The sequence below is a fragment of the Ochotona princeps genome, chromosome 18 (genome assembly GCF_030435755.1).
Source record: "Ochotona princeps isolate mOchPri1 chromosome 18, mOchPri1.hap1, whole genome shotgun sequence".
NCBI classification, from domain to species: domain Eukaryota; kingdom Metazoa; phylum Chordata; class Mammalia; order Lagomorpha; family Ochotonidae; genus Ochotona; species Ochotona princeps.
Genome location: NC_080849.1, coordinates 43,721,892 through 43,739,024, shown reverse-complemented (window position 1 = coordinate 43,739,024; position 17,133 = coordinate 43,721,892). Strand labels below are relative to the sequence as shown.

The 17,133-nt window shown below is 51.9% G+C and overlaps 1 protein-coding gene across 2 annotated transcripts in view; it reads right to left on the bottom strand.

Annotated features, from left to right (window-relative positions):
• EMILIN2 (elastin microfibril interfacer 2) overlaps window positions 1-17,133 on the bottom strand; it is a 55,559-nt gene that overhangs the window by 25,416 nt on the left and 13,010 nt on the right. For both annotated transcript variants that reach the window (XM_004579718.4, XM_058676985.1), the window contains exon 3: window positions 4,941-5,116. In XM_004579718.4, the coding sequence (XP_004579775.2) occupies window positions 4,941-5,116 (176 nt within the window). The remainder of the gene's footprint in view (window positions 1-4,940; window positions 5,117-17,133) is intronic.

Sequence of the window (17,133 nt, the reverse complement as noted above, 5' to 3'; positions counted from 1 at the left end):
TGCCCAAGGACCTGGGCCTCTCCATTGCTTCCTGATACATTCATAGGGAACTGGACTGGAGGTAGAGCAGCCAGCATGTGAATTGGGGCTCATATAGTTGTTGGCACTGCAGGTGGCTACTCCACTTCCCATCCAGCTCCCTGCTAATGTATCAGAAAGCAGTGGAGAGTGGCCCAGTGCCTTGGGATCCTGCACCCATATGGGATACTGGGAAGAAGCTCCTGGCTTCTGGCTTCTGGCTTTGGATCAGCTCAGCTACAGCCATTGCAACCATTTGCAGAGTGAACCAGCATATGGAAGATCTTTGTCTCTGTCTCTCCTTCTCTCTGTCACTCTGTCTTTCAAATAAAAATAAAATAAATAAACCTTGAAATAAAAGCTTAGAAAACCAAGCAAAGAAAAAACATAAGCTAATTATTAGGGTCAGCCATCCAGAATCTGTGTAGGAAACAATCTATTCACGGTACACCACATGACCTCGAGGCATCCACTGCCTGCCCGTTACAATGTAAACGCCAGCCAGAAATCGATACAAACCTGACATAGCCAGGTAGAACAGGTGGGGATGGCTGACGGGGAGCCATAGCCTTATGTCCCACAAGAAGTTACTAAAGAGGTCAATCCCCAAGGATTCCTCTACAGAATGTAAAATAACTACTTCTGGGATGGGAGAGTGTAGGAAAAGGAGGAAGGCTGCTGTTTTTCCTATTTGTCCTTATTAAGCTATTCGTATTATTAACTTGCATATCAACATGCTCCAAAAAGTTCACGGGAGGCTGGCTGCTGTGCCACAGTGGGTAAAGCCACTGCTTTAGATGCTCACAGCCCAGGAGGCAGCAGGTGACAGCTGAGTACTGGGGCCTCTTCCCCGACAGGAGAGACCCAGGCGCAGTTCCAGGCGCCTGGCTTTTACCTGGCCCGACCCCAACTGCTGAGAACATTTGGGCACTGACCCAATGGATGAAGATTCTTTTTTTCCCCACTTACTACCCCCCAACCCCTGCTGCCCGCCTTTAAAATAAACTCCCAAAAATTCATAGAAAATGTAATTAAAAGAGAAGTTTATTTTAGGTACAAGTATTTTTTTTTTTTTGAATCCATGCATACAATCTTTCCTGAATTGGGTGGCCTGTGTTGGGATGCAGTGAGATAAGCCACCACCAGCATCCCAGATGAGTATCAGTTCAAATCCCGGCTGCTCCACTTCTGATCCAGCTGTCTACTAATGTGCCTGGGAAAGCAGTGGAGAATGGCACCCAAGTGCCTGGGCCCCTGCCACCCCTGTGGGTGATACAGAGTTCCAGGTTTATGGCTTTTGCCCTGGCCAGCTCTGGCCACTGTGGTCATTTGGGGAGCAACTCAATGAATGGTAGGGAGCTCTCGCTCTTCCTCCCACCTCCCTCCACAACTCTGCCTTTCAAATGAGTCAACCTTTGAAAGTATTCTTGGAAATGCATAAAATGAAAAAAACCTAGGCATGGATTTCAAAAACAATTTTGCACCCAAATAAACTTAGATTTCATTTTGCCACAAAGCTTATAAGTCTCCTCATATGTTGAAACTTTGAAAAAGATGAAAACTAAAGATCAACCATTGTGATCCACCAGCCCCCAAATGGTTTCCCCATCATAGCACCTGTCATGATTTACTGTAATCACTGCCTCATGGTGTCTTCCATGAGGTCAGGGACTGTGACTAGCTGGCTTTTCATCTTTCCCAACACCCGATATGGAGCCTGTCAGACACAGGAGAGCGCTGAACATCTGTAGGATGAAAGCATTTTGCCTGAACAAAATGGACATGCAGACACAGGAAACAGTGTTTCCTAGCAAAACATTAGGACGGTTGCTATGGTTTGAACGGCCTCGCCAAGACTCGTTGCCATTGTGACAGTATGAAGAGGTGGGGCCCTTTAGCAATGTCTAACTCAGGAGGGCTCCACCCTCAACAATGAAGTGTCACTTCCTCGCCACCAGACTGCCCAGCCTGCACGTGTGAGAGAAAGCCCGCTCTGAACTGCCCAGTCTGCGGTATTCTGATAGAACCACACGAAGCAGAGAAAGACAGTGGCTGTGATCAGAACCACCAAGCATAGCAATGGTCAGGGAGGGCGTGAGATGGGGCCCTGTACACTGGAGGTGGGAACGTCAGTGGTCGTTACCACGGGGACAGGGCAGGCATTTGGGTTATAGCTTAAAGTGCCCACGCCCCACACTGGAGTAGCTAGCATCAACTTCCTAAGGAAGGTTGGTCCCCGTTCCCCGTCAATGCCTATCCTGGGAGGCCAGGGTGATGGCGGCTCCAGGAACCGGATTCCTGCTGCCGAGGTGGGAGACCTGGCTTCAGATCTTTGCTTCCAGCTTTGACCCAGGAGCAGCCCGGCTGCTGCAGGCATCCGGGCAGGAAAGCACCAGGTGTGAGCTCACGCTCCTTGTATCCCTCTCGCTCTTCCTCTCCATCTCCTCCTCTCCTCTGCCTCACCAATAAAAAGCAAAGAAAGGAGCACTACTACACAATGCGACAATCCCTGCACTGGGGATGTGAAATCAGCAGCTCTCCGTCAGTTCATTTGCACCTCCACCTTCACCGTGGCAGCAACCAAGACGCCAAAACAACCTACGTGTCCATGGACAATGGATGGACAAAGAAATCATGCCGTGTTCTACTGTTCCTGCTGGAGACAACATGGATGAGCCTGGAGGACATTATCCTGAAAAAGCAACCCAGACACAACCCCTGCGTGGGACCCCAAGAGCCCAGCTCCCAGAGGCCATGGCAGGCAGCAGGGGGTGGAGCTGGCGATCCAAGCGGCAAACCTGGGGCTACAGCACAAGCACATTCTGGGAATCTGTGTGGATATGGGGGTGCATGTGTTCATGAACTAAATGTGGTGTCCGTCACACAGTGTCACACACAGGAACACCTCGGCTGTATTCAATCCATGATCAGAATTGATTTTATAACAAAAAGCATGTTCTTCTGTTCTATATATAATTTTTCCGTCGATATGTACTGCTTTCTTTTTAAAAAATTTATTTTGTATGAAATACAGAGCTAAAAGAGAGATCTTCCTTTCTCTGGTTAGCTCCCCGAATGGCCACAACAGCAGAGAGCTGGGCTGATCCAAAGCCAGGAGCCAGGATTTCTTCTGGGTCTCCCACATGGGCACAGGGCACAAGGTCTTAGGCCATCCTCTGCTGTATTCGCAGGCCATTAGTAAGCTATATCAGAAGTAGAGCGTCTGGGACTCAAATAAGCACCCCCATGGAATACAGGCAGAAGAGTAGCATGCTGTGCCACAGTGCCAGCCTCTAATGTATTCTTTTTATAGCAAATTATCTAAAAATCTGTTTTATACGCAATATTAGAAGCACTACTTATTTCGAAACTGAAAAATTCATGGCAAAATAAAACCTTCTAAAACAACATCTAGGGTGGGAACTTGCAGTTTCAACTTTATTAAAAAGAGAAAAGATGGGGAATTGCATGATGGCAAACAAAGCAGGTTAAGCCTCACCTACGGCACTGGTGTTCCACAGGAGTGCTGCTTCTACTCCTAGTTGCTCTATTTCCAACCCAGCTTTCTGCTAATGACCTAAGAAAGCGGTACGCGATGACCCAAGGCCATGTACCATGTGGGGAACCCAAAAGCAGCTCCTGGCTCCCAGCTTCAGACCAGCTCAGCTCTGACTATTCCAGCTCGCTCTAAGTAAAATATACATATTTCAAAATAAAGAAAAAAGATGCTGTAAAAACATGAAATGTCAAAAAATTATCTACAAAAACTCATTCTTTTAATCCATTAAATGCCAGTTTTTCCAATTCTGTGACTATTTCAATGACATATTTACTTCAAAGGTACCATAAGCAGCAGCCTGACTCTCAACTGAAGTCTTTCCTGGATGTCCCACATTGGACAACACGACATACTGGTTTGAAGCTACACCCAAGGGCAATGGTAACCTCAGGTGAAAATTCCAACTTGGGCTAAACTTTGCAAATATCTCATCCTAACCAGAATAGGAAAGAGCCTACTTATTTTCTAGTTATTTATTTGAAAGACATAGCAGGGGCCATGTTTGTTGTCAAGTGGGTTAAGCCACTGCCTCCCAGGCCAGCATCCCACACGGGCACTGGTTCAAGTCCCAGCTGCTCCACTTCCAGTCCAGCTCTCTGCTAATGTGCCTGGGAAAACAGCAGAAGATGGACCAAGTGCTTGAGTCCTGGGCCACCCAAAAGAGGCTCCTAGCTTCCACCTGGTTCACACCCGGCTGTTGCAGCCATCTAAGGAGTGAGCCAGCAGATGGAGACCTCTCTGGCTCGCTCTCGCCTTCTGTCTGTAACTCTGCCTTTCAAATCAATTTAACCTTTAGAAGGAAAAAAAAGAACAGATAGCAAAAGGAATTTTTAAACACAAACATAGCAACAGAAAGCAAAGAGACAGAGATCTGTCTTCCACTGGTTCACTCCCCAAATGGCTGTGTCAGGTGACGCTAAGAGCCAGGAATTCCATCTGGGTCTCCCACATCAGTAGCAGGGACTCACACGAGCCATCTGCTGCGCCTTCCGGGCATTTCAGCAGGAATCAGGATCACAAGTGGAGTAGCCAGAACTAGAAGTAGCAGTCCCATGTAGAATGTGGGTATACTAAGCGGTGGCTTATAACTACCACTTTGAACTGCCAGTGTTTCAGGCTAACCAGGTGTGAAGCCATCTGCATTTCTGCCCCACCTTCTGGGGCGCTGGCTCACACAAGTTGGCCCTAACAAGGCCTTCCACTGGCAGGAAAATGTGTCTTCCCATTGCTCCTGCTCTCAGACAAATCTGTCTGCTATGTGTGTCTACGCACTCAGCACCATCAGTCCTGAGTTCTGGCAATAGACCCAGCACTAGAGCTGCCACAGGCGGCCGTGCACAGCAAAGCACCTGTGGGAAGTTACCTGTGGCTTTCTTCACACTGCTTCGTGGCCGGGCAGGCGTGGGGCGCAGCATCCACCCCGGGTCTCGGGGACCCTCTTGGCAGTCTCCCCCTCGAAAGCCAGGGCAGCACCTCCACTCTAGCTGTGTCACCGTCTTGTACCTGGTGACGTAGCGCGGTCTGAAGTTCACTCGGTACCTGCACACAGAAGGGACAGCATGTCTCTCTAGCAGCTGACGCTGCAACCACTCTGGCCTTCACTAGGGCTGGACCCAAGCACAGGGGATTGGGGCTGACCCAGAGGAAGCAGCACTCCCCTGGGGTTCAGGCGGACAGGAGCTACCACACCCTGTCCCCTCCGCCAGGCTCCCCATCACCAGCAGGAGAGACAGCTTAGAAAAACTCCACCCCACAAGCCCACGTGATGGACCCTTTTTCCCTCTTCTACAACTCCAGGCTCTTGGGATGTTTCAGGTGTAACTCAGAGTTGTTTCGTGTTTAGAAACACCCCTGGGGCAGGTGAAGTGGCTGCTTGGATGTCTGCACCCCTTTCTGCAGCCCTGGTTCGAGTCCTGGCAGCCTGCTTCCGATGCAGCTCCCTGCCCATGCACCAGAGAGACAGTGCTGCTGCCACTGCCACCCACACGTGAGTTCAGAAGGCATTCCGGGCACCTAGCTTCGGCCTTACCCCATCCTGACTGCTGCTGGCATCTGGGGATTAAACAGCAAAAGAGCAAGCTCTTCTGCACTCTGCCTTCCAAGTTGATAAAAAGAACAGCAACCTCCTGGTGCCCTGCCGCCACCCCTACTCCTCGCTCGGACCTCAGAAGCCCCTTGCCTAACATCACGGAGCCAGCACCCTCTGCAAATAGTGCTCATGCTACTCGCATTCATTGCTTTTTATAAAGATGCCCTGGCCTGATCTGCCCGCATGGGAGGCAGGAGGCTGAACTGTACTCTCCCAACACACTGAGGTGGCCTTTGCTGGGTGTCAGGAAGACCTTTACACCCCAAACTGGGCCTGGGTCCAGGACGGACAGAAACAGCCCGGACACTCAAGAGCAACAGGCCCCCAGCCTTCACAGCTCATGGCCCAGCAAGTACCTCTCCAGGCAAGTCCTGCCTAATCTACTCCAACTTCCACTTCCTGGCCAGGGGCAATGGCCCCCTCGGACTTCTGTTTCTCCACGTTTCCCACAACAGCATGAACAGCTGGCCACTTTGGGGCTAATTCCTGGAAAAACGGCGGCCCTGCCTCATTTCCTCAGGGTTGTGGTGAGTTGCATGTTGGGGAGCCATGATGGCTAGCTGTGGGCCAGCCAGCTGAGCCACTCACTGTGAGGCACAGTTTCGGGACAGGTGGGCCGCAAAAATACACGGCTGAGAAAGCCTCAACTGACTCAGAGCTGGGCAACTTGGGATATCTCCACCGAGGGACAAAGCCAAGGTGATGCAAATGGCTGTATAACTATGACTACCTGGGAGGCAGGGCTGGGATCTGGCGCTGTGGCTTCACAGGTAAAGCCGCTGCATGTGGCGCACCAGCGAATCAGGAGCACTGGTTCAAGTTCCAGCTGCTCCACTTCCCATCCAGCTCCCTGCTGATAGTGTGGGAAAGCAGCGAAGGATGATTCAAGTTCTTAGGTCCCTGCACCCGCACGGGAGACCTAAAAGAAGCTCCTAGCTGCAGACCAGCCCAGCTCCAGCCACCGATTTCCTCCTTTCTCAACCTCTCTCTCTCTCTCTGTATCTCTGCCTTTCAAATAGCATTTTCTTAAAATGTTATTGCTTGGGATAGACCAGGAACAGGGTGGGCTTCAGGCATGGTGGTTAGACCCTGCCTGGGACCCCTGCACCCCATACCAGAGTGCCGGAGTTCAAGGGCGTGAGCGCCACTTCAGATTCCGATTCCTGCTCACGTGCAGTGTGGGAGGAAGCCATGCAGGCTCCAGGACCTGAGTCCCTGCCACCCACACGGGAGGCCTGGACAGCACTTCTGGCCCAGAGCTGGCTATTGTGTGTGCATTTGGTGAGTACAACACAGATGAGCAGATAGAACAGCGATCTGTCAGTGTGTGTGTGTGTGTGTGTGTGTGTGTGTGTGTGTGCACGCGCACATGCATGTATGTTCACCTCTCTGTTGCTCTGCTTTCCAAATAATACAAAAAAATTTTTAAAGAACCATTCCATTTCATTATCTTGCATACTTGAGTAGAGAGCATAATGCTGGAAAAATGTGTTATCTCAGGAAAACTTGGTTCCTCTGAGTATTTAAGACAGCCTGTGAAAATGTGCTGGCTCTTAGTCCTTGCTCACTTGCCAGTAGACGACAGCCCGTGGGGAACAGTTCCAGATGCAGCTGCGTGGGTGGGGAAGAGTACAACCTGTGAGCACCGTGTCCCGTGGAAGCAGCCGCGTCCACCTGCCCCACCCGGCCCCGTGCACACTCCAGGAGCCTGCGCAGGCAGGCAGTGAAGCTGGCAGCTGCTACCAGAGTTCCCTGGGGTTCGAGCCCTCCGCCTGCCTGGGCAACAAGAGGCATGCGTGGGGGTCCACAACATTCCTGACTTGCAAGTCTGAGGTGGGGAGAGGCTTCCCGGCGGCCCCTCGCAGCTGCAAGCCATCAGCGGCCACTCCAGCCGTGGGAAAGCTCACAGTGCAGTTACTTCACGGAGGGTGACCGCTGGGGACCCAGGGGGCTGTCCCATCACTGTCTTAACTGTGCCTCTTCCGGAAGGTGAAGCAGGCGCACACACGGTGTGGCTACCCAGAGCGACTTCTTCACCCTGTAACACACATCACCTTTCACTCGCATTTTCTCTGGCTTGGTAGCTCTTTTTCTGTTGTTCAGTGTTGAATGACAGTTCATTGTCTAGAATGTTCCCTCTTTTTTCTCAATGAGCAAAGCAAGATTTCTTAAAGATATAAAAGATAGAGAAATAGGGCCTGGTGTGATAGCTTAGTGGCTAAAATCCTCACTTTGCATGTGCCAGGATCCCTTACGTGTGCTTCCTCCTGTCCTGGCTGCTCCACTTCCCATCCAGCTCCCTGCTCGTAGCCTGGGAAAGCAGTCGAGGACGGCCCAAAGCCTTGGGACCCTGCACCCACATGGGAGACCTGGAAGAAGTTCGTGACTTCTGGCTTCAGCTCAGTACCAGCTGTTTTGACCATTTGGGGAGTGAACCAGCATTTGGAAGATCTTCCTCTCTGTCTCTGCTTCTCTCTGTAAATCTGCCTTTCCAGTAAAAAAAATACATAAATCTTAAAAAAAAAAATCGTGCACAGCATCACGAGGGAGGCTCCAAGAGATCCCAGGAAGGTCTCCATTTTTAAACCACATCCGCCTTATCACAGATGCTCAAGAAAGAATTATTCTTTACTGAAATCAACAATTGATTAACCAAGCAGTAATTAGTTAATTATACTAGATCTCCTTTTATTGAGGTAAGCACCCACATGCAGAGCCCTAGGGCCCACGCAGTTAAGCCACTCTGTGACGTCAACATCCCACATGGGTGCCAATTTAGGTGCCAGCGACTCTACTTCCCATCCAGCTTCCTGTTTATTATGGCCTAGAAAATCAGTGGAAGACAGCTCAAGGTCTTGGGACCCTGCACCTGTGTGGGAGACCCGGAAGAGGCTCCAGGCTCCTGGCTTTGATCAGTTCAGCTCCGCTGTTTGGCCTTTTAGGGAGTGAACCAGCCAACAGAGGATCCTTCCCTCCCCTTCTCTCTCTGTAACTGCCTTTCAAATAAAAACACAAGTCTTTAAAGGAGAGAGATACTGGCAGGTTAAGCCACCACTTACAACACTGAAATTCGTTTTTAGAGTACCCATGCCAGTCCTGGCTAGTCCACAGTTTGTATGTGAGGTTTATTTCTTTGAAAGTCAGGCCAGCAGAGAGAGGAAGGCGAGAGGACAGGGAGGTAGGAAGGAAGGGATTGACCGATCTTGCCCACATTGGTTCATTCCCTAAGTGGCCCTAACAGCAGGCCGTGAACCACAGGAACCAGGAGCCAGGGACTCGGCCTGGCTTGCTCCACGGGGCCCAAGTTGCTGGGCTATTTGCTGTGTCCTTCCCAGGTGCATCGGGTGGAAGCACAGAAACACGGACTCCAACCACTCCTAGTCAGGATGCCAGAGCCAACAGAGCGCCCTCCCCTCTCCGCCACCACGCAGCCCCTCCTCAACGCTTCCCATCCATCTCCCTACTAGTAATGGCTGCGGGAGGCAGCACTGCGGCCTGCCCACCAGGCTCTTGCCACCCCCACGTGGAGCCTGGCTGCAGTTCCTGGTTTCTAGTGTCAGCGCGGCCCAGTCCCGGATGTCACATGCACTTGGAGAATGAAACGACAGAAACTCTCTCTCACGGGCCCAGATTAGTGCCTAAATCCTCACCTTGCCTGTGCCAGGATCCCACATGGGTGCTGATTCATATTCCAGCTGCTCTACTTCCCATCCAACTCCCTGCTTGTGGCCTGGGAAAGCAGCAGAGGATGGCCCACATGGGAAACCTAGAAGACGCTCCTGGCTCCTGGGTTTGGATCGGCTCAGCTCTGGCCATTGCAGCCATTTGGGGAGTGAACCATCTCTCTCTCTCACTCATTACTTTCAAATCCGTAAATAAATGTGTAAAACCATAGAAATAAAACCGCTGGAGCTGTATTCAGGCCTAGCCCTGAGGGGATGGGAATTCTCTGGAATCCTCAGGCGACCAGCAGCTGTGCAGGGGACCTTGTAAAGTCAAACCAGTTAAATCCAAACAAAAGTTCCTTGATTTGGATGGCTGCATTTCCGGTACTTCACAGCCACAGCGGCCTGTGGCTACAGTGGTGGACACCAAGAATAACATTTAGACGACTGCTGGCCAATCTGCTGAACTCTGTGAGCCACGAGGAGCAAGCAGTACTAGGCAGACAGCTGCTCACTCTTGACCCCTCACCCACATCACCCCGCCGGCCTTCCCCACCAGAGCGCCCAGTCGAACAAGCCCCTGGCCCAGGATCACCCCAGTGGCTGTCCCATGAGGTAAGCTCCCTCAGCCTGCCTTTGGCATCCATTTGTTTCCTTTTGGCTCAGGTCAACAGAGCTTGGCCCGGACGGAAAGCCTGGTGTCCCACGGGGACACTCACTTGACCAGCACTTGTCCCAACAGCTGACTTTCTAGCAAAGACTTCTCCTTCCAACCGGGAGGACCCACAGCAGGTCCTCCCTGCTCCCTTCTGCAAATGCATGTCCACTCAGTGTCACCCTCAATGGCACCGACAGGACAGGGACAGCCACTAGACAGGGCACTTGGCAGCAGCCTGGCAGACACACCCGCTGAGAGCCGGGACAGTCCGCATCGCCAGGGGAGAGGTCCCACCGGTGACCCTGGAGACCTTCAGCCAGGACAGACTCGGTTACCCAGAATCCAGCTGCCATCCTGATTTCCCGCAGAGCAGCAGTGCATTCCAGGCTCTTTCCACCAACAGAGGTAATGCTGAACATCTCATTCGTTTCCCGGTGCCCGGTCTGTGGCACTCACGCCTGCCCGCTGCTCTGCGACCATCGCCGGAAGCGGCTCATCTTCCGGTGGATATTCTTCCCAAGACACATCCACTCCCCAGGTCTCCCTCTCCTTCGCTGCCTGTGAAAGCGACAGTCCCTGGAGCTCAGGGAGGGAGAGTCTCAGGGCATCACTCGCTCTGTGGCTGCCAGCTCACCGGGCCTGAGGTCCTCAAGCATCATCCACGTCACAGCACGTGTCAGACTTCCTTCCGTTTTATGCAGAGATTCGCTTTCCACAGAAACTGAGAAAGCAGTAAGCTAATGACGTCCAACTGACTATTCGGGACAAACAGTTTCTGTGTTTGCTTTAGGCTTGTTTTTAATTGTTGGTAAATAAATCAGCATGTTATTATTTCAGAATGTTTGCCAAAAGCAAATACAGTTGGGCAATAGAAGCTTTGAAGTTTGAAATCAGATTCAAAACTAAGTTGAAGAACTCTCCCATCCCAGTGGAAGAAACACTTTCCATTTGAATTCATTCTGGTCGATTAAAAAGCAAAAGCCGAACACAGGGCTGGCATAGTGGGTTAAGCCACTGCTTGTGACACCTGCGTCCTGTATCACTGTCCAAGGCTTGGCTGTACCACTTCCAATCCAGTTTCCTGCCAATGTGCCTGGGAAGGCAGCGGAAGATGGGCTAAGTGCTTGGACTGCTGCAGCCACGTGGGAGACCAGGAGAGAGATCCTGGGTCCAGCCCGGGCCAGACCTAGCTGTTGCAGCCACTGTTGGAGTCAACCAGTAGATGGAAGATACGCCTCTCTGATGTTCTGCCTTTTAAATAATCTTGGGCCCAGCCCAATAGCCTAGAGGCTAAAGTGCCTTGCATGCACCAGGATCCCATATGGGCGATGGTTCTAATCCCGCAGCTCCACTTCCCATCCAGCTCCCTGCTTGTGGCCTGGGGAAGCAGTTGAGGATGGTCCACGGCCTTGGAACCCTGCACCGTGTGGGAGACCTGGAAGAGGCTCCGGGCCCCTGTTTCGGATCGGCGCAGCTCCAGCCATTGAGGCCGCTTGGGGAGTGAATCAGCAGACAGAAGATCTTCCTCTCTCTGTATATCTGACTTTCCAATAAAAATGAAATAAATAAATGATCTTAACACACACAGACATACACCTCGTCATTTGAAGCCTTGTACCTACAGAGTTCAGAATGAACTCCAATCCCGGGGGCTCAGCCAGTGGGAACACTGCATTGGGAAAAAGTCCTCCACGTAAGACAGAGGCCCAGACAAGGGCGCAGTCCTGCAGTGCACAGCACAGCAAACAGCAAAACCAGAATTTTCATCTTATCGTTGTCTGCTGGGTTACATTTTTTTTTTAAGATTTTTTAAATGCATATATTGGAAATACAGGGTGACAGAGGCGAAAGGGAGACAGAAGCCTTCCATGTGCAGATTCACTCCCCAAATGGCCACAGTCACCAGGGCTGGGCCAGGCTGAAACCAGGAGCCAGGAACTCTGGGTGGGTCTCTCGGTGGGCGGCAGGCAGCCCAGCACGGCATCTCCTGCCTTCCAGGAGCATTAGAGAGAGGAGGAGGCAGGACTTGGGACAAGATGCCGGGGTCCACGGGAGCAGCTTAGCCCACCACACCACAATTCAGCCATTTTTAGTGAGATCTCTGCCTGGAGCAACCAGTAACACAGAAGCAAAGAAAGGGGAAATCTTTTTCTTAGCTTTTGAGGATAGCTCACCTTAATTTTAAGAGCCAGAATATTGGGGCAACTCTATTTCTGGAATACAAAAATGTATCTGAAGAATCTACAAGATGGATGGTCCTTTCTTAGAAGATTACCACCTAGCTTTCTCTGTTTCTGTAAAAGTAACAGCTCCCAGGCCACAGCTCTATGTTCAGAATGCACACACACTGCGCGGCGACCTCCCCTCCCAGTGCAAAGCATGTGTTCGCTGCAGAAGCCGCAGTGCTAAGCTGCTGGGCGTTCCATCTCCTCCTGAATGAACTTCCCCAGAGAGCTGGGCTGCAACAGCTAAAATCCTTTGAATCCCTGGGGATTCTGCCTGACCACGTGGTGTGATGAACAGATGTTTGCCAACAACACAGCCCCCCCCCATGCATGCAGGGCAAAGGCTGGCACAGCCCCGAGAAAGGTGACCAGGGAATGCAGTGGGCTGCTGTGGGACTTGCTTGACAGGGACACCCACTCCTGAGCAAGTGTGCATGGTTAATGAGGCCACCAGAGTCTGTGGAGGCAGCCCACGTCTGCCCCTGCCATGCAGCCATCCCTTGGGTTCCTAGGGAAGGGGCTGAGAAATTCAAGACAGTGTGAGGCCCAGGCACTCCCCAAGAGTGCTTTTGGCTAGGGCCACGACTGCTATAGGCTGTTCCCTACCCCCACCCCCCACTGAATCCCACGGTCTGCTGTTTCTTGAACTTGTTCTTCATTCCTGGAGTTAGAGTCACGGAGTGCTCAGTCTCCCGCCTCACGCCCTCAACAACTCCCCACCCTCCATGTTCCCGCAGAGCAGCCCATGACATCATCATGCCTTTAGCGTGACGCACACCACACACCCGCAGCCCCAGCTTTTTTGCTTAGAGTCACTGAGTAACTGCGCTTATTGCCTTTTCTGTTGGGCCTGGAAGAGGCAGAGACAGAACGCTCCCAGGCCGTGGGTCACTCCCCAGCAGCCAAGGCTGGGCCAGGTCAGAACTGGGAGCCAGGCACTCAGGAGCCATCACCTGTCTCCCAGGATCTGTTTTAGCAGGCAGAGGCAGGCTCAAACCTACGGACTCTAAGAGATGAGGTGCCAATCCACCCCCTCCTTTCTTTCTTTAGATGTATTGTTATTTGAGAAGCAGAGATGAGAGAACACAGAGCTCCCCCACTAACTGGCTCACTCTCTAATTGACCCAAGAGCTGAAAACTCCATCAGAGTCTCTCCTATGTGAGTGGCAGGTGACCGCCTCCCAGGGTGCCCAGCACCAAGCAGCTGGAAGGAGAGGTGGAGCCAGGACGCAAAGCCAGACACGCCCTGTGGGATGGGGGCATCCCAACCGAAGTCCGAACTGCTGGGCCAAGGGCCTACCCCACCCCTTTCCTTATGGAAATTGTCCAAACTCTCCTTTAAAAGCCACAGTCATGCAAGATCCTTTGCCCACATCCCCCGACTGGGCTTTCCCCAGATTTGGGATCTTCACCCCTTGCTCGTCCAAGATCTCTGACTTTTCTCTCACTACCACTCTGCAACCTGAGGCTACTTCTCCAGCCTTCCCAGAATGCTTCAGTCCCGGCAGGAGACCCCCAACAGCATAACTGTCTCCCCTAGAGGCTGGCGGGCTGCAGGTCAGGCCACACCTGCCAGCTGGGGGCATGGCCCAGAGACACTGAAAACCCAGAGGCAGCTGGCATCTCTCTGCTGATATAAAGCCATTTTCTTTCCCTTTGGAGCCAAATTGTTCCCAGTTATAAAAACAACCAGGACCAGGAACACTGGCATTTCTTTTCTAATTGGGGAAAAAAAGGACCAAAACATTAAAACGTGGTTTCAAGTTCCTAACAGTGTGGCAAACCATTTTATACATTTACACATAACAGGGTATTCACCCGCACTCTACTCGGGAGGAAACTGGTTTTCTCTGAAGAGCATTGCCTGGCCTCATCCACCAGGCCTGGAGGGGAGGATACAGGCGGAGGAGGTGGACAACGGCTTAGCAAGATAAAAAGAGCTGGGGCCAGCGCTGCGGCACAAAATACTAAGCCTCTGCAATGCCGGCATCTCATGTGAGTACTGGTTCAAGTCCCAGCTGCTCCACTTCCCATTCAGCTCTACCAACATACATGAGAAGTTGGCAAGAATGACCCAAAGAGCGTGGGCCCTCGCAGCCACGCAGGAGATCCACAGGGATTTCGTGGTGTTGGGCTTTAGCGATGTGGGAGTGAACCAATGGATGGAAGATCTCTCTCGGTCTCTCCAAATCTGCCTTACAGAGTCTTTAACATGGGCCCAGCACAGTAGCCTAGCGGCTAAAGTCCTCACCTTGTATGCCCAGGAACTCATATGGACACCGGGTCATATCCCGGCTGCTCCTCTTCCCATCCAGCTCCCTGCTTGTGGCCTGGGGAAGCGGTTGGGATGGTCCAAGGCCTTGGGACCCTGCACCCACGTGGGCGACCTGGAATAAGCTCCTGGTTCCTGGCTTGGGATCAGCTCAGCTCCAGCCATTGTGGCTACTTGGGGAGTGAACCAGGAGATAAAAGATCTTTCTCTCTGTCTCTCCTTCTCTCTGTAAACCTTCCTTTCCAATAAAAACAAAGCAATCTCATTGTTTGCTTTTAAGTGGAAAGCATGGGGGAGGGGAAATGGAGGAGGATGCCCAGCGACTCCACTTCCCATCCAGCTCCCTGCTTGTGGCCTGGGAAAGCAGTCGAGGACAGCCCAAAGCCTTGGGACCCTGCACCTGCGTGGGAGACACAGAAGAGGCTCCTGGCTTCGAATTGGCTCACCTCCAGCCACTGCGGCCGCTTGCGGAGTGAACCATCTGACAGATCTTCCTCTCTGTCTCTCCTCTCTGTATATCTGCCTTTCCTATAAAATAAATAAATTTTGGGGAAAAAAAAAAAGAAAAGGAAGCCAGCTATCATCAATGATCAACTTTTCAGTATAGGTGGCTTAGTTTTCATTTCCTTAAAAATACAGTTTGCAACAGCTAGGTTTTTATTTACTGTTTCTGAAGAGTCCCTTGACAGGTAGCGTGAGCAGCGAGAAAGAAGGGGGGCCGAGAGAGCTCTTACCCACCAACACACTCTCTGAAGGCAGTACAGTCTACAGGCAGGAGGCCTGAACTCCATCTGGGCCTCCCAGGGGGTGACAGGGCCCAAACACTTGGGCCATCCTTCACTGTTTTATCAGGAAGCTGGATGGGAAGCGGAGCAGCTAGGACTCCAAGCAGCACTCCAATACGGGAGGCAACCATCTGTGTGGCAAGTGGCAGCTTAGCCTGTTGTGCCACAACAAAAAGCCCCATCGTTGCTTTACTTAAACTAGACAATCCAGATCTGTGGGTTCAGTGCTGCTGTCGGCCTTCTTATGCACACTGGTGCAGGAGCCTGCTGTGGACACACACAGCTAGTCCTCCAGGCGTGGCACTGCCACCCCATAGGGACATTGACTTGAGTCCAGGCCATTCCACTTCCCATGCAGCTCCCTGCTAATGGCCTGGGAAAGCAACAGAGGATGGCCCAAGGTTATTGGGCCCCTGCACCCATGTGGGAGACAGGGATGAAGCCTTTGGCTTCATCCTGACTGAGCCCTGGCCCTGTTGGCCATCCAGGGAGTGAGCCAGTGGATAAGATCAGAATCCCGCTGGCTCGTCCTCTCTCTCTGTAACTCTAACTTTCAACACACACACACACACACACTACTGACAATTGTTCAAACCTATGATCTCTATAACTGTGTGATCATTGTATCTCCCCTGCCAGGTAAGTATGATTATCTCTATAACTGAAAAGTAAAAACGAAACTTGGGGCCCAGCAAAGCAGCCTAGTGGCTAAAGTTCTTGTTGTGCACATGCCAGAATCCCATGTGGGAGTCAGTTCGTGCCCTGGCTACTCCACTTCCCATCCAGCTCCCTGCTTGTGGCCTGGGAAAGCAGTCAAGGACGGCCCAAAGCCTTGAGACCCTGCACCTGTGTGGCAGACATGGAAGAAGCTCCTGGTTTCCGATTAGCTCAGTTCTGGCTGTTGCAATCACTTAGGGAGTGAATCAGAAGACGGAAGATCTTTCTGTCTCTACTTCTCTCTGTATATCTGGCTTTCCAATAAAAATAAACAAATCTAAAAACAAAACAAGGGCCCGGCGGCGGGGCCTAGCAGCTAAAGTCCTCGCCTTGAACGCCCCGGGATCCCATATGGGCGCCAGTTCTAATCCCGGCAGCTCCACTTCCCATCCAGCTCCCTGCCTGTGGCCTAGGAAAGCAGTCGAGGACGGCCCAAAGCACTGGGACCCTGCACCCACGTGGGAGACCTGGAAGAGGTTCCTGGTTCCCGGCATCGGATCAGCGCAGCACCGGCTGTTGTGGATCACTTGGGGAGTGAAACATCGGATGGAAGATCTTCCTCTCTGTCTCTCCTCCTCTCTGTATATCCGGCTTTCTAATAATAATAATAAATCTTAAAAAAAAAAAAACCACCCAAACTCATTTCATGTGATTCTTAACAACAGAAGGAAAACCAAGCTACAGTCGGTCAGCAGGTGGCTTTGCCGCCCACACTGGGGCTTTCATGGAGCCCCCAGGGTCCAATCTGGGAGCATCACATGGGCAGATACCGTGTCAGCAGTTTCCTATTAGTTTAAAAACCCAAGAGGGGCAACTTGGGAAGAGGCTTCTGTTGGCTCACTGTGTGATCATCCACAGGCCAAGGCTGGGCAGCGCCCCCAGTCCCAGCCCTGGCTGAGATGGGCGGCACAGAGACAAGCACACAAAGCCCAGAGGGAAGTCAAGCCAGACTCAGTGCAGATAACCAACACACGTCCCCAGGACCGCCGGCCAGAGCTGAGCCCCCGCAAGGGCCATCTCCCAGAGGCAACAATCAGATGACATGTCCACCCTCGACCACCATCATTCATCTCTTCACTGTAAGCATACAACTTCGGGGCTTAAGCACCTCCAAGCCTTCAGAGCACCTTATTTAAACCATACCA